Below are 24,577 nucleotides of genomic sequence, written 5' to 3'. Positions count from 1 at the left end.
CTCTCCTAGTTCTGTTCCCAGTGTTACCCAGTTTCTTAGTCTGTTCGTTTATTGTTCTTTTTAGTTTTTTTCTTTTATCTTTTTTCAGTTTCAGTTCTGACACCTCATGGTTCCTTTAATTTAGTGGTTTTCCCCTCCGTGTTCAATTCTGTTAATAAACCCCTTTTGTCTTGGAACCTTCAGTGGATCGTCACTCTCATTTCCTCACCTGCACCATGCCACGCAGCGACGCCATCTTTTTTGTGCATTGTATTATGAAGGTATCTATAATGCATTATAAATGACAGCTTCAAGTAAAGTGTCACCATATTTTAAATTTATTTGTTTTAGTATTTAAACTATTTTTTATAATAATCCTAAATAAATTATCATCATTATTATTATTACCATAAAATATATATATTTTTAATGATAAAAATTCATCTTTAAAGGGCACAAGGCAGAAGAAACAAGAAAAACAATTAAAAGGATAAAATGCAATAAATACAGTTTGTGAAGCCCTATTATCTGTAATAATGGCTGAACAGATTTTATCTAAAAGATGAGCAGATTGTGTATTGATGTAGAGAATCGAATTAAACAGACAGTACGCAGTTATTCATATTGTTTGTGCCTTTGTTTGCTGTCCCTTAAATATATTCTGTGTGTGTGTGTGTGTGTGTGAACCTTTAGATTAGGTACCTGGTCACACTACATTTAACAGCAAATATTGCATGCATAGGTTTACTGAATTGTTTGATTGACCCTTTGTGTTGGTGTTGGCTTGACCATTCTGGTCATTTTGGGGATGTTTGGGGTCATCGTTATGCTGGATGAGTCATGTTCTGTTGGGATTGAGCTAACTGGACTGACTGGCCATGCCGCAGGACAGGCAAGTCATAAACCTCATATCACTGGTCTGCACAACTCGAATGAAATTCTTCATACTGAAAGGTACTATTTTTCCTGCTTAGTAATATTTCTCATTTATGCCAAAAAGTTAAACTTTTGTACCATCTGTCTGCAGAAAATCTTCCAATTACCTTCTGGGTCACTCAGGTAGCAGAGTTGAGATGAGCTGCAGTGGACATTTTATGAGGAGAGTTTATTCCTGTTGTAAACACCACACATGTTCATTTTTTTTAAATTGTTTATTCAAGTTTTCGGGCATTTCTTTGGAGTTATATGTTCTTACCTCATGTCTTTTGACAAACAATTCAAGAGTCTTATCCAATTCTTATGTAATTTGCATTTCAAAGACAGTGCCGTCTTACAGTGGGACAGTCTTCTCAATATATGTCTTTTTTTCTTTCGTAAATGCTGTAATTTGTCTAGGTTGTTTTGCTGTAGGCTACCAAAGCCAAGTCTTAAATGGTCATTTTTATCATCTTCATTTCAACAATATACCGCACCTGGCAGCGACTCTCTGAACTGACACATGTGTGATTATTTGTTCATTATTTATGTATTTCAAGGGTGGGGGTTACATGGAGCAGCTTGGAGGACAAACAGCAGCCTTGATCTACCCCTTTACAGTCTACGAGTAACACGATGTAATGCCTTGTGTAAGGCGCCCAGAAACTGGCTAAGATGCTATTACCTTGAGTTATGGAGAATGTGCAGGGCCTTTGGAGTAAGCAACTCACTGTCATGTTATTGGAGCCGTATGGAAATGACGTGTGCTTAGTAACATTGCCTATTGAGATTCACCTGACTAGCAACAATGCTTAGATACACCATGTCTTACCTCTGTAAACATAATTTTGTGTTGAGAAGGCATAGTTTACTTCAGTAATGACATATAACAAGAGAAGACTGCTTCAGTTCAAATGTTGTCAACTGTAAGGATGTGACAAATACTTTACTGTCAGTGTCAGACCTCTCCATGTTTAAGGGTTGCATTCGGTTTGGGGTTTATTGAGTTCCTGTGTTAGTCCTTTTTAAAAATCAATAGAAAGACTTTGCTTGTCCCTGAAAGCTGGGGTTCTAGTTATTCAGCTTCCGCTTTGAAGAAATTCAGAAATTCATTACCTGATGTGATGGAGAACAGCCGTAAGTCGGAGATAAAATAAGATGGAAAAACAGCTTTCAGATTAATGAAGTTAAAAGTTGTAGTGATATAAGTTGTTTTAACTTAAAATTCGATTTGAAGAAGTAACGGCAAATCGTTTTGGCTGTACTTAAGCACTTTAAAGTTGAGGCAACGATTTTTTTAGAGTGCGTAATATAACAAAATACTTAAATAATACTGTTTAAAAGTGAAAATGTACGTTATTTATATATAAAAAAATGAATTTCCACACAGCAGAACCAGAAATATATGCAAATATATGTTCTTTAGAGACTCGTTATGTTCGGGATAGGGACTTTATGAGAAGCAATAAGAGGAAATGTCATTAACTCCACTGGAAAACAAACCTGTACTACGTTGAAAAGTACACACAAGCCTGATTTTTATTCTTTTTGTACATTTTACATTTGAGTACTCTGAGATGGCATTTCAAAATGAGATTAAACAAGGATGATATTTAGTGTTTAGGCCACTGATCACTAATTGCATGTTGTAAGTAGTGGTAGTTTAAGGTCTTATCTTTGCATCGTATGTTCTGTGATGTACTGGCATGAAATGAATAAGTATTTCTAATTTAGCCATGAAACTTAATCTTTGATACTGTACTTTGTGTCAACTCCAGCCAACTTGCTGCCTGGTGAAACGGCACTGTACACCTTGAAGCATTTCCTTAAATATCTGTATTTCAGAACTGTACTGGTGAATATGATTTACAAGAATCATATTACACATGTTGGAGGAAAGCCACTGGGTAGCACTGTGTAGTCTTCAGTATGTGCCAAACGACAGCTAATGCTCCATTTGCCGTAACTTACTGAACGCAGCCAGGGTGGAGAAGCCATCAACGAGCCCTCCAGAAGCATTTTACACTTGTCAGATATCGTCGCCATGACAGCACTCTGAGCTCGGTGGCGTGATTGATTTATTGGCTTATCTGCAACATGCTGTGAGGACTGCATCAATGGCAAAATTTTACATGGCGTGAGGCTTGCCCTTTCCGTTTACCCTGACAGACTACCTGGTTTTACTGCAACGAGGAGCAAAATCAAACCCCCTAATTCTATAACTGAAACCTTGCAAAACTGTTCACCGTATAAGGGCAAACACGTACCCACACATGTGGTATGAGTAATACAGAAATGACAAATGTTTATACTCACAGTTTCTCATCCCAGTATAATTAAAAGTTCTAATTGCAAGTGTTCTCATGGCTATCTTTTAGCTTTGTGGCAATTTTTAATCATTATATTTGTGCCTCACAGCCCAAGCTGCTAATCTATAATATATTGGCACGAAAGCCATATGGAGTTCAATAATGACACTTGGCGTAGTGCTCAGTTTTATGTAGTTCATGGTATCTGCGTTTCTGCTGCATTGATGATGCCAGGATTGATACAGTAGCTCAGTGATCTAGGGACCGTGTTTATTTTGATAAAATATTTGGAAAATATGAAATGCCTGGGTGTGCATGTGTGAGTGACTGGTGTGTGAGTGTGCCTTGCGATGGGCTGGCCCCCCGTCCTGGGTTGTTCCCTGCCTCGTGCCTGTAGCTTCCGGGATAGGCTCCGGGCCCCCTGTGACCCAGAAGGATAAGCGGTTTGGAAAATGGATGGATGGATGGATGAAATGCTGGTTTCCAACAGCACAGAAAATGTGATTGAATCTGCATTCCTTGTTTGCAGTAAAATATAGGTTGTGTGTCTTCTTAACAAATGTCGCTGTATGGCACCTTTGTGCAATCTGAATGACATTCGCATTGCAAATATATGAGATGAAGTATTAATCATTAACCATTGGATATGTAATCCTCAGTGCATCTCGTCAGTCCTGTCGTTGGTTCAATTACTTTGCTCATGTACTGTACAATAAAAGATTCATTGGAATTTGTATAGTTAAATTCACTGGGATGAATCGTGTCCCTTTACCTTTCCCACAGCAGATATTCGCAAGATGTAATCCTGATTTTTTTTTTCCTTTTTTTGTCAACAAGTACATGGAAGATTAATAGACCTTCAACAGGCAGGCTTCTCAGAGAGTGTCTCTTGCGCCGGCATCAAAGACAGAAATGACGAGACCTGCTCCATTTTAGCAAAGAGACATCCATTAATTTTCCCCTCTTTCTTCTTTGCCCTCATCCACCTCTCCCTGTGCACCAACCACTCCAGTCTTCTAATGATGCTCCACCGGCATGCCCCCAAGAGCCCGACTTTGCTTAAAGCCACGCAGCCTCCTTTCAGACCTTAATATGGCATAGCAAAGCGCTAAAATTGGCAATTATTGGCTGACATTATGGCTCATTATGCAAATGGTTGTGTAGCATCGTGTAATGTAACGTATGTCTATTTGCCGGATGGGTCCTGCTGCGTCAAAAATATGCCGTATATGTGGATTTCGGGAGCTAGTTTGAGAGAAACTATAAACAGGTACGAAAACTGTGAAAATCACAGGAGTGACCAGCATAGGACGGGCCTTATTAAAAACCTTTTATTTTTTTATATTGAGGTCAAATAAGGGATTCAAGTGAACGGAATGAATAGGAAAATGGAATAGGAAAATGATGAGAAATATGTTGTTTCTGATTATTTAAGGTCTGGAAAACGGCCCCCTATTATGTGTAATTTGTACAAAGGTTGAGTTTTGTTTGACTTTCAGCAAAACTTTGTCCATCCATAATACAAAACTGGCCTCACATTCAAGTGCTTATTTATGAAACGGAGCCCTAACAGATCGATACACTTTAGCATGGCCTCTAACATAAAGAGCCCATTCGCAGTTCATTCATAATGTAATTTCTTATTAATTACTTACTTCATTAAATAAATCGTCTACATCAAGAGTTTACTTATCTTCATGGATGTATGGCAGAAAGCAGCTTGGCCCTGAAATTGAAAGGTAACTTTCATGTCTGTTTTGTAACTCAAAGAACAAGGGATTTTTCCTCAATAAATCAGTACCCATGTTGAATACTTCACTCCCTGCATTCATTCTTTGTATATAATCACATAGTAGATTATGGCATTTCATTTTGTCCAATTTTTACTGCAATTATAGGTACAAAACATAAAGCATTAGGACGGTTTAATTTAATTAACGTTGTGCTTAATGCACGTAGGACACATTTTTATGCTGTCCTATCAAGATATAAAGAGCATTTAACCAGCTGAAAATAATCACTTACAGGATATTATGCCGTCTAATTTATTTCAAATGCAATTTAAAGATGGGTGTTATTGCAAAGGTTTGATTCAGTTTACAAACAGTTTATTGTGGTTTAAATGAATTGATCTCGCCTGGGTGTATTCCTCCTGAAAGAAAATTGTTCATTTGAAATCCACCAAGTGGAGAGCCGCCATTTTAATGTATTGCAAGAACTGGTTGAAAATATGCGGTGTGGTGGGGGGGGGGGGGGGAATCATTGTAAAAAATGAGAGCTTGCAGATAAGGAAATTATAGTATTTGCTACATTTGAATGGCAGTCGAGACTAACTGAATTTTATCGTCAAATTGATAATACGAGGCTTAAAGTCAAATAAGACTTACAGCTTAACTATACTATTGTTCCATTAAGATTATCTCAGGCCGGAGAAAAGACTTTTCGTTTTAATTTCGTGTTCAAACAGAGTCATTATAATGTAATACTCACAGGAACAAGTTTGTAGATGGTGCAATTAAATTTCCGGAACAAAACACTGGCAGCTCTGTGGCCCAGTCCCCCTGGGCGGCTGTGTTCCTTCATACGTGTGCCAGATGAGGACAGAAACCATATTTTCTAATGACTTCTCTAATAATCTTGTGGGGTGTCAGCCATATACCCCGATTATTAATTAGAGAGGAAAAGCCCCTGCAGAGACCGTCCTCAGAGGAAACACAAGCCATTAAACTCCCTAGTCTACGTAGCCAGGGACAAGCTAAGTCATCTCATTGTTAAGTATGGGACAAGCACAATGGTGTAGGGCAGAGTTTGATATTGGGCAGGGACACAACTGAACTATTTAAAACCATTCTCTGCTAGATACAGTACCTAGGGAGTCCCTGGTGGTCTAGCAGTCAGGATTTGCTATTCTCTCTGCCATAGCCTGGGTTCAATTCCCAGTCTGGGATTTCCAAGCATCATTCAGGGGCTTCTTTGGCAGGTGGTGAGTGGCTGTGATCAGAAGATCACCAGTTCAAGCCCCAGCCTCAGCAGAACAGTCACATGTCCATGGGCCCTTGAGCAAGGCCCTTAGCCGCCAGCTCCAAGGGCAGCACACATGGGCTAACCCTGCCCTCTGACCCCCAAGCTATGGGGAGCAGGCTGGGGTAAGCAAAGAGAAGAATGCCAATGTATTTGTGAAAATGGCAAATGAAGGATTTATCATGTAAAGGTCTAATTTTTAAATTAGAAAATAATAATGTTTCCACAAGTGCCACAAAGTGCGTTCATCTTTGTGACCCATGACCCCAAATGTTCTATATAATAGACCTTATGACAGTACATTTGTAAGTACAAGTTGTCTGGAAGTTCTTAACCCAGGGATTGCTTGCACCCCGCCCTCCCATCTTCCCAGTTTCAAATCCCTCGAACAAGTATTATAAGCCTGTGCAGGGGTTCCAGGTGAATATCCCGTACAATTCCGACCTTGCATGATGGCTACTGTGTAATTCCGCAGTGTCGTTTCCATTTGCCCTCCTTCTCTCCGAGACTGAAGCGCAATAATTTGTGAAACCGGGGAAGATGCTAGCATTTTAATATCGCCGTTTTGATATTTAGTCACAGAAATACACTTAAGTTGTTCTATTTGAATTCCACATAGGTGTGTAATTGTGTGTTAACATACATAACAGGCTGTAATCAAAATGATAGACAGGGTCTACAAATGAAATGGTATGTGTTTATGTGGCTGTGCTGTGTGGTTCAGGATGTTGAGCCTTTGATCAGTAGGCTGTGGGGTTCAAATGTCAGAGTCAGGGCACTGCTTGCACTGCTGGTGGCCCCCAGTGAAGCCCTTAACCCCCAGTTTTTCCAGAGTCCTTCGGATCTTGCTTTCTCAATTATCTGTTGCTTTGGATAAATAAATATCTACAAACTTTGTACTGGTAATATAGGTCTGCCTTAGCATATTTTCTGATAAAACACATAAAGCATAACATTATTATTATATGTACGGTATTTTCTTTTGAAATTATTGCTTTTGCATGAAAACTGGACTGACCATTAACCTAGCAACATCCACAGTGTGTGTAATATACGTCGGTATATTACAGTGTCTTAATTAAACAATTTTGGAAGATTTTTAATGGCTGTTAGATAGAAATCAAATTATCTTGAATCCAGTTCCATTAAATTAATTTTGTCAGAAATATGGATTCCATTTCCGAGAAAAGCCAATGTACTCTTTAAACAGCTATTGTTTTTTTAGCATGTCAAAATAAAGTTGACTGACAAGAGCAAGAAAGCCAAAAAGGAGTCATATCCTGGTATATTTTAGGATAGAAGAAGCGGTCTTTGAAATTGTCAGCGTGACATGTTTTTATTTTTGACAGAACAAGGTGTGACATTTTGAATGAATATTTGTATACAAAAATAAACCAAGTGTCAAAACCAGATACAGAGGATAGTTTTATGATGCCATCTATGTGTTTATTTCAAAACTGAACATGGCAAAAATAGCTAAGAAAATTATGTGCCGGCCAAGTATGGTATCGGGTTTGAAAAGTAGTTAAATTTTTAATAGAGGTGCAAAGTCAAAAAGAGCATTTTTATGGAATGTGTCTGTGAGCTTTATGTGGATCACACAGTCGGTTTGCAATGACCATACCTCACGGATTTTCCGTTACGTTCTATTACTCTCTGTTATGTGTCTGCCATCATAACACAGAGATGACACTATACTGTTGCAGTAAATTGTTCTATCGCAGACCTGACAAGAGAGGAGCAGTAAAACCTGATGCATGGTGAGCATACTTAGAGCAGAGGGATGTTTTTGTTCTGTCATTACGTTCCTGATGCACCGTGACACTGAGTGCCTTGATGCTTTTATAAAATGGTTACCAGTGCCTTTCGAGCAAAATAAGAACGGATTTGGTTTTTTCTTAAAAATATATATATATATATATATATATATATATAAAAACAAGACTAGAGCTCCCACGCCGGGGGAAATAACCATGCAGATTTAGTCACCCTCTGGTTTAAGTTCATGGAACTAATGAGATAACCAATGTGAAGTCGTTAAACGTCGCTAATTGGCACACAATCGTTGCCAACTGTGCTTTGACAATGTAACGGAATGACTCAGATACATAATTTTCACAACATTATCCCACAAAATGTCAGTTAATTATCGATTTTCAGTAATATGTGTTTAAACAAATATTACCATATTATTACTCATTAATTCAGTCCTACAGAGGAGTGTGAAAACAGGTCTGCTGTTGAACTTTTGGACCGATTTTAACAAGCTTTTTAAGGTAATTAAAGCACTTCAGTCCAAAGGTTGATTGATTTCACCGTCATTAATATTAATCCAAAGTAATATAATTAATGACTACTTAACAATGACTTTAGTAAGCATTAAGAAGCGCAATGACCCACTAACTTTCTTAGTAAACATTGCTCTGAGGGGAATTGTTTTATAAAATGTTTTTAAAATGATTTGAAGATATACAGAAGGGTCTAGCAGATATCCACTAATATGAATACACTGTAGTTTACGATCAACAGATCCTTGTGTAGAATATAATACCAATAATGATACAATCACTGTCTACAACTAACAATTCTACAGCCTGAAAATTATTAGCTACCCCGCAGCACACAACAAAAGATATTTCCCTCGCTACCATGCAATATGGTCATGACACATATTTCTTTTGGTAGCACAATGATGTGTCAGAATGTCTATACATCAATTTATTTTATGTAACTGCTTATCAGAGGTGGAGATTTCAAGTCCAGGGAGTACAAATACAAACCAAGATTTTGTTTCAGCCAACCAGAGTACTCGACTGGTTGGTTGAAACAAAATCCTGGACTGGATTTGCAGTATCTGGACCTGAAACCTCAATCTCTGCTGCTCATGTTGGGATGAGGACTGGCTTGCAGTCTACCCCAGGAAGCGCAAGACTTGAGGCAGGGGGTAACTTGGACAGGTTGGGAGTGTGGAAAAATATTTGTTATGGGTAACTTGCTGCTGCTGTGAGGCTGAGTGGTTTAGGCCTCTGTCCTGGCGACTGGAAGGTCGCCAGTTCAAATTCCGTCTCTGCTGGAATAGTCACTGGATAAATGGCTGACCCTGTTCTCAGACCCCAAGCAACCTTTGTGTATATGGCTCATCAGAGAGAAGACGGGATATGCAAAAACTGAAGAATTCTAATGTATTCACGCTAATGCCAAATAAAGCTTTATTGAATTACTACAATTACTGTAAGAATCTTCTGTATGACCCGTTCAGCAGTTCCTCTGCTGTGCACCATTTCTGTACGTTGAGTCCAAGCCATACTGCATCCACAGCTCCTGACAAGTACTACATGTGAGACAGAAGTAGAGCCCTGACTTGGGCTGCCATCTTTTCAATTAGTTCAGTGATCCCATTTAATCTGCGGAAAGGCCGTGTCTGCATTTCTGCCTGGTGGTCTCCTCTCTATTTATTAAAAAAATAATTATAGTCTAAATGTCGACATGGGACAGGCTACCCACGTGTCTGGCCTTGAACTGTTTAGTCGTATGGATTGTGCATTTTGAAAACAGCCGGTCCTGGTGTAATTTAGAATACTTTTGCAGTACTGTATGTGACATGTTTTGAAGGTGGGTCATGTTAAACGTATGCAGTGACTATATATATATGAGATTATTGATATTATGCTGATATTGTGGCCCCTTCTACGGACTGGGGAAAGAAAACTTCAAGGCATGTTCTGCATGTGTCAGCTCTCACCTTGGCTCACAGGGTCAAATCCCACCCACAGTGTAACAAAAACCTGTAACTTTTAACCTTGCCATGCGTTTTTCAGTCCCCAGAATGGAAATATATATATATTTTTAAAAATATATATTTCCAAATAAGGTTAGGGTTACGCACAGTAGTGGTTAAGGTTTTGGGGCTTGAAATGAAATGAGAATCCTCATAAAGATATGAAGACACAGATTGTGTGTGTACATGTGTGTGGTTGTTTGTGTGTGTGTGTGTGTGTGTGTGTGTTCCCTGAGATAGCCACCCCCCCCCCTGCCCCTGCGCCCCTGTATTGAATAAATGATGGGAAGAATAATAGAGCAGACAATAATTATGATTCAATTACTATTCATAGCTAACAAGTTTACAGGCTGCAACTAATGCACTGACCGTGGCTGCTTGTGTGTGCATTAATGCAGATGCACCCTTAGATGGTCTGTTCTGGGTGTTCCCCTGGCAGGAATGTGCTGCAATCCTGGAATTGATGGATGGAAGTCCTACCTTCACATCTGAATCATATTGTTTCCAATTCATTTGCATATTTATACTGTCAACGGCAAAACCTAGCATTCTATCGGAGGCATTTAATCCTCCGTCAAAAATCTTAATGCCCATTTTGTGCTACAGTTGTTTTCATGTAAATTCGAGTAGATCCAACATAAGCATGTTTCAGAGCTGTGTCATTCAGTGGGATTTACTCACTCAGTGCTGCGTGATTAAGTGGAACATTTCTTCAAAGGGCAGCGATATCCTTAAGACGTAAGTGTCAGTATTTCTGAGTTTCTCGCAGCTTTGCTGTATATCATTTAGTTCCTATTTATATCCCTTTTATACCAATCCTTCTGATTAACTTTGATTTTTGAACTTTTTATTTTCTTTCTTCACAATCTTTGTGATAATTATGTTTGATCATTCCATAAAAGTCTGTTTTCATAGCCTTCTGTGCAAGTACACCGGGCTTCATTTTTCTACTCATTCATTTTTAATGTGTACAAGAACAATGAAAACACATTTTGCATTAAGACAAATTTTAACAAGTCTTTCCCACACCCTCCTCAATAAATTGCTTGTCTTTCTTAATGAAGGCCATTAAAGGCGGCTCGCTGTGGTCTTGCTTCACTTTATTTATTGCAATCATCAAATTCTACTTTTAGTACATCACCGGACGCTAAAAATAATTCTCATTAACCTTTGTTAGCTTTCAATGGCTTCCTGTTGGGATGTGAGAACTAAGGTTCTGAATGTCTTGCACATTTTTCACTTTGGGTAAGTACATTCTCATTATTGTAATACTGAGTATTAATAAATTTGACTTTATTGATTGATTAAGTTAATTTGTTCAGAAGTGCAATCAGAGTGTAAAATTGAAGTGTCGATTATGAACAGGACGGGGAGCGGGTGAAGGACATTGTACCCTGCAGGTTGACCTTGAGAAAGGTGCCTGAATGAAATTTCTCTAATAAGCAAAATAGGTAATTAAAAAAGCTATTGTCCTTCATTTGCTACATGCTAAATTATGAGTACGCTACACCTTATGGTATATAAACCATTGCAGTTTCAATATGTGTAGGTATAGACAAAGAGAGGCATGTACAAAATACTACTGAAAAAGCACAACACAATCATATCACTGCCATTTGAAAAACAATTTAATAATCATTAATAGACATGCGTTTCATGTGTAGAAACGAACAAAGCAGCCAATCGATATTAGATCAGGTGAGGTTTACAGCAGCAATGAATGACCAAGTTGAAAATTACTCTTTGAAACTCTTATGTCTTGGTGTTTGTGGTCGTCAATATTTACCTCATTATTGGCTTTTTCCTTTTAGTTTTGTCTGAGCTGTACGGAGTTGGGGTTGTAAAAACTGTGAAATTACAAAAGTACAGGGGAAGCTGTGTCTTGCCACAGGTAAAAAAAAAATCAGTTTCCATTTTTTGTTTGCAAGTATGACTTTGTTATGTAAGTGACGGAAATGTCATTACTTGGCTGATACATGCATACTAATGGAGTGTGCATTCACTTGCTAGCAAGTGGCAACTGTTATTACAGGGAAGCATGTTTGAACGGAGGCTATCCGAGAGGGTACATAAATACACTCTACTAGTCGTTAGTGGTGCTGTTGCTTCAGTGACAGTGTTTACAGTGAAGCAGCATGTAACCTTGGAGATACATTAATATGAACCAAGTACAAGTTTCACATAAAATAAATAAATAAATAAATAAATGTGTAACATTGCAGATAAGCCCCAATTAAAATAACGACACCCTAGAGTGTACAAGCAAAATGTGAAGGTCGGAGACGACCGGGGCCGAATTGAGGCATTTTATCTAATATATGATTAGCGGCAATTGTTAATGTATCAATTTAGCATTTGTAGCTTAATAGGGTGTAGGTTCACATCGCAGGAGGAACTAGTCATCTGACCATTGACTGAGATAACCATTGAATTAGCTCAAGAAAGTTTGAATCACAGAAGTGACAAATACAATTAATTTAAATAAAGAAGCCAAAAACTAACTAAATCAAGGAGACAATAAAAAATTCTGTTTATCGGGTAGCTTTTCAAGACAGAGGAAATAATCAGACTAAAATGCACTTCTGGTAGAATGCAGCCATTGATCAATGGTAATCTGCTTCTGTCTGGGACTGGTTCCCAGTATTGACCACTGAGGTTTTGCTCAACCAGTTGCCAAATGGATCCAGATCAGCAGTTCTACACAGAATACGTCACATTATTCTGCAAAATCAGTGTCTACCAGTGTAGGCTACGCCACACTCTGCAAACATGGAAATCAATTCATTAATGTGGTCATGCACTTGAATGGTTATTGATTAAAGATTGTATATTTACAGTGGTTTTACGGCATTCTCTTGAAATTATTAATGCAGAAATGTATAGTAATAATGATGATGATGCTGATAATGATATAACATGATGGCACTGTCACATCACACCCCCTGGGCTGGCAGTTTGAATTCCACCCCCCCTCTGCGTGTGTTTTCATATCCTCCCTGTCTTACTCAGATTTCCTCCTGTCATTTGAAAATGCTCTAAAAAGAATCGGAATCTCTAAATTGCTGCATGGATACAGTGTGAATGTGTGAGACTTGGTGTGCCGGGTTGGAATCCTGTCCAGGGTGTCCCCAGTCTGTTACCCTCTACTGTACATCCTCAGATGGGATTCAGACTCACCATCAACCTGTACCAGATTAGTGGTTGAGAGATGGATGGATGGATGGATGGATGGATGGATATATAACATACTGCAGTAGGAGAAAGTCAGTGAACTTTGGTTACACTGAGGTGAGTCTTAGAAAGACCTTCTTTAACAAGCTGTCAATGAGATTCCTGGCATTTCAAGGCTAATACACATCTGCAGCAATAGCACTGCTGAAATGATAGTGTAACAATCAAGCTGCCTGAAAATGAGCCTCCAGCAAATGCTCCCAGGAAGAGTTGATGGCCCTACATGCTCTCTGACTTAAGCATCGCTGTCATTAAGTATTTCTACAGCAGGCAGGGCAAAACCGCTGTACCCTTAAATGAATATAATCACAGCGGTGCCTTTGCGTGCTTTGTCAGCTTAGGTGAGAGGAGATACCATGCAGAATCTATTAATCGCAGAAGCTGGCGTTTGGTTTGCACGGCACTCTAGGCCTTCACAGTGCAATCTTGCAGCTACGGATTTAGACCATGCTGGGGGGCAACATGGCACCACCTTGCATGCGCCGCAGAGCTGCAGATGCTTCAGAGCAACAGCCCGGATGCGCCGCCGCTTCCCACTATCTTCCCTTCTGTCCGTATTTTCCAGTCGGCCAGTGCATTGAAAATTTTGAGTATCTCGGTCCGTGTGGCCCAGCAAGAGCAACTGCAAGCGTGTTTTTGGTTTGTGAACTGGGAGCAAGCATACTCAAGATCTGTTCAGTCAAATTTTTGCAGTTAATGTGAAACACATGGAAAATGCAGTATTCAATGCACATCAAGTTGGTTTGCAAAAAATAGAAAACACTGAAGAAATACTAATTAAAAAATATATACCTATTTTGAAATGCATCATTATAATAATAATAATAATTATTATTATTATTATTATTAGTAGTAGTAGTAGTATTAGTAGTAGTGGTAGCAGTAGTAATAATAATAGTAGTATTTTTCAATTATTAATAACATATGGAAAAGTAAGTAGATAGCTGATTTACCTTAGAAATTCACATGAAAACGCACATGATTGGCTGCATATACATAACTTAATTTCTCTTTTACTGAGTGGTAATCGGAGTGGCTCTGTCCTTCAACTCAAAGCTGTCCAGAGTTATAAGGTTTCAAACCTCCAGCGATGCCCATGATCTGGGAGGGATTCGTTTGGTCTTGCAGCCGATGTGCAGATATAAAGAGGATTAAGAACAATTACAGTAAGGAAAGTGGTATGAAAATGTATGAAATACATAATGCATAATATAAATACATGCTAAAGAAAAGAATATTAATAGTGTGGAGCCGGAGTATGCAATTACTTTCAGTATTGTGCTGTGCTATTTGTAGTGGAAAAAAGTCATATTATATGACATATGGCTCTTGGTTTTATTTTTATTTTAGCGATTATTTAGCTGTATGACTTCTAATAGCATTAATAATAGTAGCAGGTTTAGCTGGAGCAGTGGTTTAATATTCCATGATTATTATAATTTTTTTGTATTGTATTAGACACAGAAGACCCTATACGATAACATCCTCTTAGCAAAACCCATTCTTTTGTTATTGGTTTATGATTAAAACAATGTTGTCTAAATGTATAATGCCATGTGCTTCCTTTGGTCAAGAGAAGAGAGCATGAATTAGGTATAACTGAAGAGCACCGTGGTGTGATCGAGTACTTACACGCTCTCTATTGCTGAGATTCCATAAATAATACTCTGCCTGCAAATATTTCAGTGGTTAAGATGCCATTGGATGCCTTCATTAAATTTTATTAGGCCGTACATCAACTCTACAGCACATGTTGCTCTTGAGTAGAATGTAGGATCACTGGCATGTTCTTGAAGTGACAGAGATCTCAGTCACGTGATGATTTTATTTTCGCAGTCTCGGATTCTGTGATGGCTTTTGAAAGGATATTTAACGGTGCTTTTGAAAGGAGCAACACACTCTTCCCTCTGTGTTGCCTTTGCATTCTGTATTTGTTGCTGTTCTGTTACTCACATGCCATCCATCCATTTTTAAAATATGTATCTGAAGGGTTGATATGAGCCAGAAGCCTGTCCTATCAAGAGAAGGGCACAGGTCAGGGGAGCAATCTCACAAGGCATGACAGGAGTGTAACAATCAGGCGGAACTGGGGGGTCTGTATCCCTTATGTTTAATTTGGCTTCACCTCCCCCCCCCCCTCAAAAGAAAAAAAAAACTTTACAATTAATTATTACATTGTGTCACCCCCCCTCCATGTTCAAACTCTTTTACACCCTTGCATGCAGATACTCTCACTCTGATCACACACTATGGCCTAATTCCAGTCCTGGGGGGCCAGTTTGCAACACAGTTTGCAGATTTCCCTGCTCAGACACACCTGCTAAAGCTGGTAATTAGCTGATTAAGATGTGTTTGAGCAGGGAAATCTGCAAACTGTGTTGGATTCTGCCCCCCCAGGACCGGGATTGCGGACCCCTACACTGTGGGCATCTATCTTCAGAGGGAAGCACAAGGCAGGAATACACCCTTAGGGGGGGTGCCCATCTGTCACAGGGCACATGACATAGGCAATAGAGAGACACATTCATCAAGCTACTCTTTTTAGTCTGTGGGACAAAACTTATGCAACACAGAAGGAACGTGTGAACTCAATGAAAATGGAGGGGGGGGGGGATTCGAACCCCCCAGCCTGAAGGTGGGAGGCAGCAGCGCTGCTCCATTAAGCTAATATTAATACACATGGATTAAATTCAATCAATATTTTTCCAGTGTTAAAATCCAGAGCTGCACATGGAATTAAATATTCTAAGGAGAAAAACATTATTTATCATAAGCAGATTTGATTCATGAGCTGAAATTCCAAATCCTCCATAGACACAGTCCATCAGGTAATATTTAGTTAAATTCTAATTAGCAAGTGAGCTCCCCCTTAACAGCAGGTAGGTAAGTATCCCAATAATAACTTCAGTCTAATGATTAAAGCAGTGTGACAGAGAGAAAGCCAGCATGCTCCAGGCTCTTCAGAAATCATCATTCCTGTTTAAGTGTCCAGGACAGCTCAATACCATGGAGGTTCATCAGAATTACATCAAATTTCTGAACTTATACGCATCAAGTTCAAACAGTGACCGGCAGGTTTATCACGCATCATTCTTCCATACCTGCTCGTCCTATGCAGGGTCATGAGAGTCTGGAGTCTGACCCAGATGTCACAGGCACATGGCAGGGAACAACCCAGGACAGGGCATCACACCATTATAACCACACACCTACGTGGCAGCTGGCCTGCTCCAAATCACCACACTTTAGGGGGAAACCAGGAAACCTGGAGGAAACCCCACAATGACATGGAAAAAACATGCAAGACTCACAGTTGAACCCTGGTCTCCAGAGGCGTGAGCAGGGGTGCTGCTAGAGATTTTCGGTCCAATGAAAGTGCAACATTTTGGGCCCTCAACCCAGACCAAAAGACCAATCCAACTATGTTTGAAGATTTTTAGGGCCCCTGCCAGTCAGGGTTCCTTGAAATAATCCCCCCCCCCCCCCCCCACACACTTTTACAACACCCCTGGGTGTGAAACAACTACACTAGTCACTGCGCCCCCATGCCATGGAATTATCAATCCTCAATAATTATAAATATTTATTACTATTTTTATTGCCCATAAAATGAGTCACATGATGAAGTGAATATCAATAATTATGTTCACTAAATCTCAGAATGTGAATGTTTGGTCAATGTGAGGTGTCACAGCAGCCTTACAGCTCCTGGTTTGTGGGCTCGATTCTCAATTCCAGCTCTCTGTCTCTGTGGAGTTTACATAATCTCCCTTCTTCATGCATCTTTCTACACTACAGTGCAAAGAGAAGTAGGGAGGTGACACAGTGTCTTTAAAAGACTCATATTTAGTGAGTGTGTTCCTTGTAGTGTAATCATATTCAAGGTGCCCTCTGTCATCAGCCCTATGCTCAGCGACAAAGGTCACAGGAACGCCATGGCCTTGTATCAGAAGGTAATTAGATCAGCGGTTAAAATGGATTGTTAGAGCAGTTTCTAATGTTTAGTGTATATATTTCTGGCCCTTATATGTCATATGACATTTTATCAGAATAGAACAACACTGGTTCATGTAAATTGTATGTGTAATACCTATACAAAAGTAAAAGATTTGGTTGTCACCAATGACAAGAATAAATAGAACCAGAGAGGGTACAATGGCACCGTTACTCTTAAAAGAAATGGTCATCTATCCAAAATTACTCTAGGAACTAGACATTAATTATTCCAGAATAGCTGCAGCCCTCTCTGACATTGGGTTATGTAAGTAGTCATTAATCCACCATAACAAGAATCAAAAGGAAACTGCTACTCCCCGAAAAATAACGTTTCTGCCTATGCTGAGATTGTCATAGATCTCCGGAATGACCCAGAAAGCTGGATAGAATGTTCTCTGGATGTTCTATGGATGCATTTTTCCAAAAGAAATATGTTTGGCAATGTTGTCTCGCTACAGCATGTGTGATGGTGGGAGTATCATGGCTTTTGGGCTGATTCAGAGGCTCAGGACCCAGGCAGCTTACAGTCTTGGAGGGACCCTTAACTTCTGGAGGGTACCAGCAGTTTCTGACGTGAAAGTGTCAGCGCATCCGTCCATAAGCTAAAGCTTAGGGGAAAGTGGGTCATACAACATGACAGTGATCCTCAACATATAATCAACAGAATGCATGCAGCAGGAGAAGTTATATATTTTGAAACAGCATAACATTAAAACAATGTTCTTCTTGTATCTTGGGGTGAGCAAGACAGCCAGAAGTACTGATGAATTGAAAATGTTGTGGAATGGACATCAAAATGCTTCCAAATGAATGTGTGGAATTTAGTGGAATGGGGGGAATGAATTAGGTGGGCCAGCAATCTAGTTTGGGAGGGCACTGTCACCCCCCCCCCCCCACCCCCCACTTATAGGCACGCCTTTGATGGGATTTCAAAATGAACACAACGTCTTTAACAATGAGGGTGATGTCACGCTATGGCAATAATGACTCTTACATTGATCCCAATGGGAAAATTCTCTATTTGCTTACCCCGTCTTGCCCTCCATGACACGCATGCAGGAGAGAGTAAGCTTGGCAGCAAAGGGCAGCTTCTTGCTGCAGCACCCGCGGAGCTGGGGGTTAAGGGCCTCGATTAAAGGCCTACAGACATGTAACTATCGTCCTGAAACCAGGCTTGAACCAGCAACCTCCAAACAGAGGGTTAGTCCACTGAACCTCACACTCAGTACTAAGGACCTTTGGTATATTTCTCTACTTCCATATACTTTTCTAACCAGAAAATGGTGAACGATGGATCAGTAAGCTCGAAGGCTCTAAAAGGCACACTTCTTTGTAACTCAGTTGTTTAATCATATTCTCTTTATTAAGACTTAGATGAAGATCAGATTACATTTCAGGTCAAAATAACGCAGGGATACCAAATTCTGAATGGTTCACAAACTTTATAACTCTTTAGCTTTGTTCATAATCACTACTGTATGGAAAAGACAAGAGACCTGGTGTGGCTGTTTCTTTCATGTCAAGCCTTTCGGTTGAAAGCCTTTCTCACACTCTCTGAAGTGGAAACATAAGATTAAATTGCCAGAGATGGAGAACGTGGGCTGTATTTAAACGTTTTCACTTATTTGTGCCCTTGGCAATGACGGACCGCATTTTGCTACTGCAGCGTGGTCCTTACCCTCTATTATTCTTGTCCCAACACCCCAGGCTCAAGGAAGAGCAAGAATCTGAATGTCCTTAGATAGTTAGATATCCCATTTTCACATTATTAGCTTTTGAAACTGTCTTTTCCTTTGAGGTTATCTTCATATTCTGCATAATATAATTAAGATACCCAAATCTATGAAATCTCTATTTGCAGCACATATAAAGGTCATCGAAAAAGAGGAATAATCACCTATTTTTATTTTTTTTTAGTTATCGGCGGGATCTCTGATATGTAGAGATGGACAAATTATACCTTTCTTCCACTGCTTTCATTAACCAATTAGTTAACATTGATTTTGACTTGATAAAGAAGCAAATTAAAATACACTAAACAATATTTATATTCTGATTCCTCTGAAACCTGCTGAAATTTTAACTACCGTCCGTTTATCATTTTTGTGTCAACTATAAACATAGCCATGTTAAGGAAATGGCAATCTGTCCTTCACTGTGAATACAGACCTATAATTATCGCCACAATCGTCGTGAACTGCATGTAACTGTGATCCGAGCATTAAACTCCTGCAATTATAAAGACGCGTTACGGCATCCGCGAGTCTTCCGAACGTCATCATACTACGGCTAATAAAGTCCGCGTCCCCAGAGCCCCCGACCACTGCTGGAGCGCCTTTATCAGCACTGTACGCTAGAGGGCGCTGCTCTCGCCGGCGTGTCGGGCGGCGCTCCGCGTAGCTTCCTGGCGGACAGTGGGGAACTAGCAGAGCGGACAGCGCTGCGCGATCGGACGCATCTTTGCTACGTTTCCTCTCACTGTTCATCCTTCTCTGTTTATCGTGACCCACTTAACGGGCTACAAATGACGTGTTATGGTATCATTAGAATTGTTTACAAAAGTACATTTCGTTTCTTGCAAAAAAGTATCAACTGAATATTGTGGCTTTATTTACTCATTTGTTCATGAGTAACTTGTACCTCGTTTATGTATAGCATACTTCTTATTGCCTTACAATACACAACTTATTGTGGAGCGCTATTATATGTGGGCAGCGCATCTTGTTTTGCGGTGTGTATGATAGGTGATGAAGTTCCAGGGATGTTAATGAAACGTAATTTTACGACGCGAAGTGACTTTTCGCTCATATCGTGTTTAATAGAGAGATCGTTATATATGTTTTTAAACTTCTTTCTTTCCTATTTCGCCGGGATAGATGGCGTATATGGCATTAAAATTGCATTTATTGTCATTTTGCAGCCTTTCAAAGGAACACGTTCACGAAGGGCCACATAAAGCCAAATACACATATGGGTAATCTGCAGCTTTTTATGGATACTTAGCGGCTGTTTTGGAGCATTTCCGCAAACTACTGAACGATAGCCACTGAACACAATCAATAGAAACTCACTTTCCCCCCATTTTCAATTACCACGATGGCAAAACGCAATACGTACGACGCCGCGTTTTGTCCATTTCTGTTAACCACCAGCACGACATACGTCTCTCCCCCCCCCCCCCCATAACAGCTTGAACAAAGATGGATGGGATCAGACTGAAATACAAAGCAAAGCCCGGCGACGGAAGCCTTGCCTTCACTTCTGCTTCTCCCTTCGTGATTAAACTAGGAAAAAAATAAATACAACTGTCGATAGCAGGAGGCAGAACTCCCGACGTTTTCCATCACAGCGCACCGTCAATATAGCGCCTTTTTTTTTTTAATTTGTTTCCAAGTGCTCGTTGATCAAAGGAATGCAAATAGGGCTTTGAGAGCATCGTCGCAGCATGCCCATAAAAGTTATGTATCCCCTTGATATAAGAGCGCCGGGGCTGCCTCCTGCTCAGCCCAATGCGCGCACCGAGGGGCGGGTGCGAGGGAGCCTCCCAGCGCCGCGCATCTCACTCTGACGGCGAGCAGCAGCCTGGCTGGGCTCCTCATGCGCACACAGGCGTCTTCTGAAGGCTGGCGGACCGCTAGGAATCTCCTACATCACCCCCCACCACCTTGCCTAACCTTTTTTTTTCCGCGGAATTTTGTCTTTTGCTCTTTCTTCTTTTTTAACTTCCATCCAAAGGACATGAAGTGAGCGTTGGCCATTTAAAAGGTACCTCTCTCTCTCTTTTTTAAAGCCTTGCGATGATATACCAACACCTGGATACAAGAGAGTAAGTATATAAAAAAAGAAAGAAAACTAACAGGTGAATGAAGGTTTGGGGACAGTCGCGTTTAGGTGCGGGTCTGTAAAGTTAGCGTATGCTGTTATTATTTTTATCATCATTATTAGTATTATTATAGGCAGATTTTTAAACGCAGCATCCCCAGTAACCGGGGCTTATCAGCCAGGACGAGTTTTGCCGTAACTGACAGGAAAGTCCGTGCTGCCCTTATGCTGCGAAGTATTAGTTACTGGCGACAGTACTGGAGACAGGCGAAGTGTGTGTGTGTGTATGTATGTATATATATATATATAAATATATATATACATACACACACACAATCCATAATACAGCAAGGGGCAGAAAGCGCGCTGCCCGCTGCAGGTAGCAGACTGAGCCGCCGGCAATGCGCTCCAATCGAGGAATGCGATGCCGATACTTTAACATTTTCTTTTAGACAACAGATATACGGGGGGTTGTTGGCTTTTTCTCCTCGGTTCCCGTTGTTTTATTTAATCTGAGGGGCTGCGCTGTTTGCGCCCGCCTGGATACGGAGCGCTTGTGAAATACCGCAAAAGTGCGGCTTTCTGGGGGAGCTGGCCGCTCCGTGTGGTCCTGAAAGCGGCCGGGGGAGCAGGAGCGCCTCCGACAGCCCCGATCGCCTCTGTCCTGCCCCGGCGACGACTGCTTCAGATTTCTGAAAGGAAAAGAAATACCATATTTAGTTGGATTTGTTCTAAATTATATATATATATATATATGTATAAGTTGCAACCTAATGGATAAACGTGTATCGAGGAGCCTTGAATGTGTATATACACTGAGATAAAATACATTTAATTTAAATCATTTTATAAATATAGGCTAATTTTTAATACATTAAGATAGCGCTGACGGGAAAGAATGAGCACCTTGTAGTTCTAGGTTGATTGTTAAGGATTATTTCTTAAGTTTAAACTAAAACTGTGAATGGAAAAATAGCATAAAGAGCCGCTGTACATATCGGACAGGGAATTAAAATGTACTACTGATGAATTTGTCCGAAAGTGGTTTACCTGAATGCTTATTCTTTATCAGAGACACGCTGCTTTGTGTGGTTTATATACTTCTATATGATATATATTTATAAATCGTTTTCAGCTTCACCTAAGAATTAGAACATCTGAGGCAGGTAGAGCCGCTTATCCAACTTGCCATCTGCGGTAAATGCATGTCGCGCTGAGCGGAAGTTTATTGCAGCATTAGCCACGCTTGTCTGTTGTTTCAAACACACTTGTGTTGACGTTTGTACGTTTGAGTTATATTATTAAATGAGTTCAGATTATAGTCTTCACTCTTAAACGTACGTTTTTGCTAAAGTCTAAGAACAGATATGCAATCGTAATGTGCAACCTTAAAGTTGATGGGCTGTCAAGGTTGTCCAGGGAAGATAGGAATAAAAAAAAATTAAATTAACTAAAATGTTGAATGTGGGACCCGTAAATCTTTTAATTTATTCCTTATAACATCTAAGAGGCCTATTAAGTATCGCTATCATTGGCATGTTAACAGGGTTTGATCTGATCCACTCTGTGTTCAGCCCAGTGCCGTTTGACATTTATATACATACTCATGCGCGTTTTACCTCCAAAAGGACTTTCAGATGGAAGCGTTCAGACCGGCTTGCATGAATGTGATCAGCCATTTTACCTGGCTAATGGATTGATAACAACAACAACAACAACAACAACAACAACAACAATAATAATAATAATAATAATAATAATAATAAATTATATATAATTCGGATGGATCTGATTGGATGTTCTCCGATAAAGAGTTGCATCACCACGTTAATTCGTGTGCTGTAGATTTTATTTATTAATTTATTATTATTAATTTTTGAAGCAGGATCCCGTGCAGGCAATACAATCATACTTTTAATGGAAGCCTGGAAGAGGATCACCATGATTCACAAATATAACAGTGATGGTGATGATTATGAGGAAAACTTTTTCAAATAATACAATCATATTATTGCATGATCACTTATTATTATTAGTGTTGAAGTTTGGCATTATGGTTTCATCGTCGTTGCAGCTTATCTTATACCTGGAAAATAATACAAATAATTGTAAAGGAAATACGGACAAATGAAATAGATTGTGCAGCACACATGCATCATGTTTATTTTGTTCCAGAATGGGATTCAGAGTAAGTGTGACTAGGGATTGATACCGAAGAAGGTTGTGACCCTCCCATCCATTAAATGACTCTATGCTGGTTTCTGCACCATTATAACATAAGACAGAAATTAAAATGTATATTATTTAAAATGCCTGCATGCTTTTTTTTAATTTTATTATTATGTTTTAATGGATTCTTTGTTTTTGATCAGTCCCTTCAGTGACCATGGTTTCCACAATGAAAGGTGTTTGGATGTCATTAAGAATTGAGGTGTACAGTGGTCTTGCTTGTTGACTTCATGTCTTCTGTCAGAATTCGTCCAGCTGTTCTTCTCAATGGTGTCATCTGGCATTCAGCCAAAGCTCTTTTGTCCATTGTTCTTTAGGTCTTGCATGCTGACAAACCAAAAAACTGATGGCCAGTGAGAGGAATGTGTCATTTCCGTCACCTCTGGAGACTAACACAGCACAGACAGGACCTTCAGCACGCCATGAACTCTAAGGTTGAGCTCAGACACGGAGAAAAGTAACCAGCGTGTCCACAGGAGAACTGCCCCTCTTTGGAAATGACGCCGAAACGACTGGAGGAGATGCGGACAGATCTTTGGACTTCCATGTTGCTCGTGTGGATTACATGCGTTCCTTGTGCCTTCATGAATCCCCTGGTCAATCGGTCAGAAAGTTTGGATCAGACCGTATCTGCAATGGGCCTGCATGGTCCTGCCGAAGGACACGGACCTCTAACTCGTGCCAAAAGGGGATGGGTTTGGAATCAAATGTTTGTGCTGGAAGAGTTCTCTGGACCGGACCCAATTCTTGTTGGCAGGGTGAGTATTCAGGCATTCAAATTGTCAGGCTGATATTAAAGCTTGCTTATCATGAGGAAACATTAATTCACTCATTTGAATATTGTCATTTCACTTTCTTTCTTTCTTTCTTTCTATCTATCTTGGCTTTTCTCTCTAACTTTTTCTTTCTTTCTTTCTATCTTGGCTTTTCTCTCTATTTTTTTTCTTTCTTTCTTTCTTTCTTTCTTTCTTTCTTTCTATCTTGGCTTTTCTCTAATTTTTTTCTTTCTATCTTTCTTGGCTTTTCTCTCTAACTTTTTCTTTCTTTCTTTCTTTCTTTCTTTCTTGGCTTTTCGCTCTAATTTTTTTTCTTTCTTTCTATCTTTCTTGGCTTTTCTCTCTTTAACTTTTTCTTTCTTTCTTTCTTTCTTTCTTTCTTTCTTTCTTTCTTTCTTTCTTGGCTTTTCTCTCTAATTTTCTTTCTTTCTTTCTTTCTTCAGTGTTTTGTAATAGTGACAGAAGGACGGATAGCTTTTCAGAAAATGCACGGGGAATCAAGTGTTGGGTAGTTGACGTAA

General features: G+C 39.7%; 1 protein-coding gene across 3 annotated transcripts in view; it reads left to right on the top strand.

The window, feature by feature from the left end:
- The first annotated feature begins 19,725 nt into the window (after positions 1-19,725).
- Positions 19,726-24,577, top strand: part of cdh8 (cadherin 8) — a 75,811-nt gene continuing 70,959 nt past the window's right edge. The window contains exons 1-2 of one of the 3 annotated variants that reach the window (XM_023790848.2): positions 19,726-21,055; positions 23,598-24,038. In XM_023790848.2, the coding sequence (XP_023646616.2) occupies positions 23,778-24,038 (261 nt within the window). In that variant the 5' untranslated portion in view covers positions 19,726-21,055; positions 23,598-23,777. The remainder of the gene's footprint in view (positions 21,056-23,597; positions 24,039-24,577) is intronic. The other 2 variants (XM_072718235.1, XM_023790847.2) reach the window with 2 other exon arrangements.

This window comes from Paramormyrops kingsleyae, chromosome 11, assembly GCF_048594095.1.
Source record: "Paramormyrops kingsleyae isolate MSU_618 chromosome 11, PKINGS_0.4, whole genome shotgun sequence".
NCBI classification, from domain to species: domain Eukaryota; kingdom Metazoa; phylum Chordata; class Actinopteri; order Osteoglossiformes; family Mormyridae; genus Paramormyrops; species Paramormyrops kingsleyae.
The sequence above is the reverse complement of the archived record's forward strand: the minus strand, read 5'-3'. Positions and strand labels throughout refer to the sequence as shown.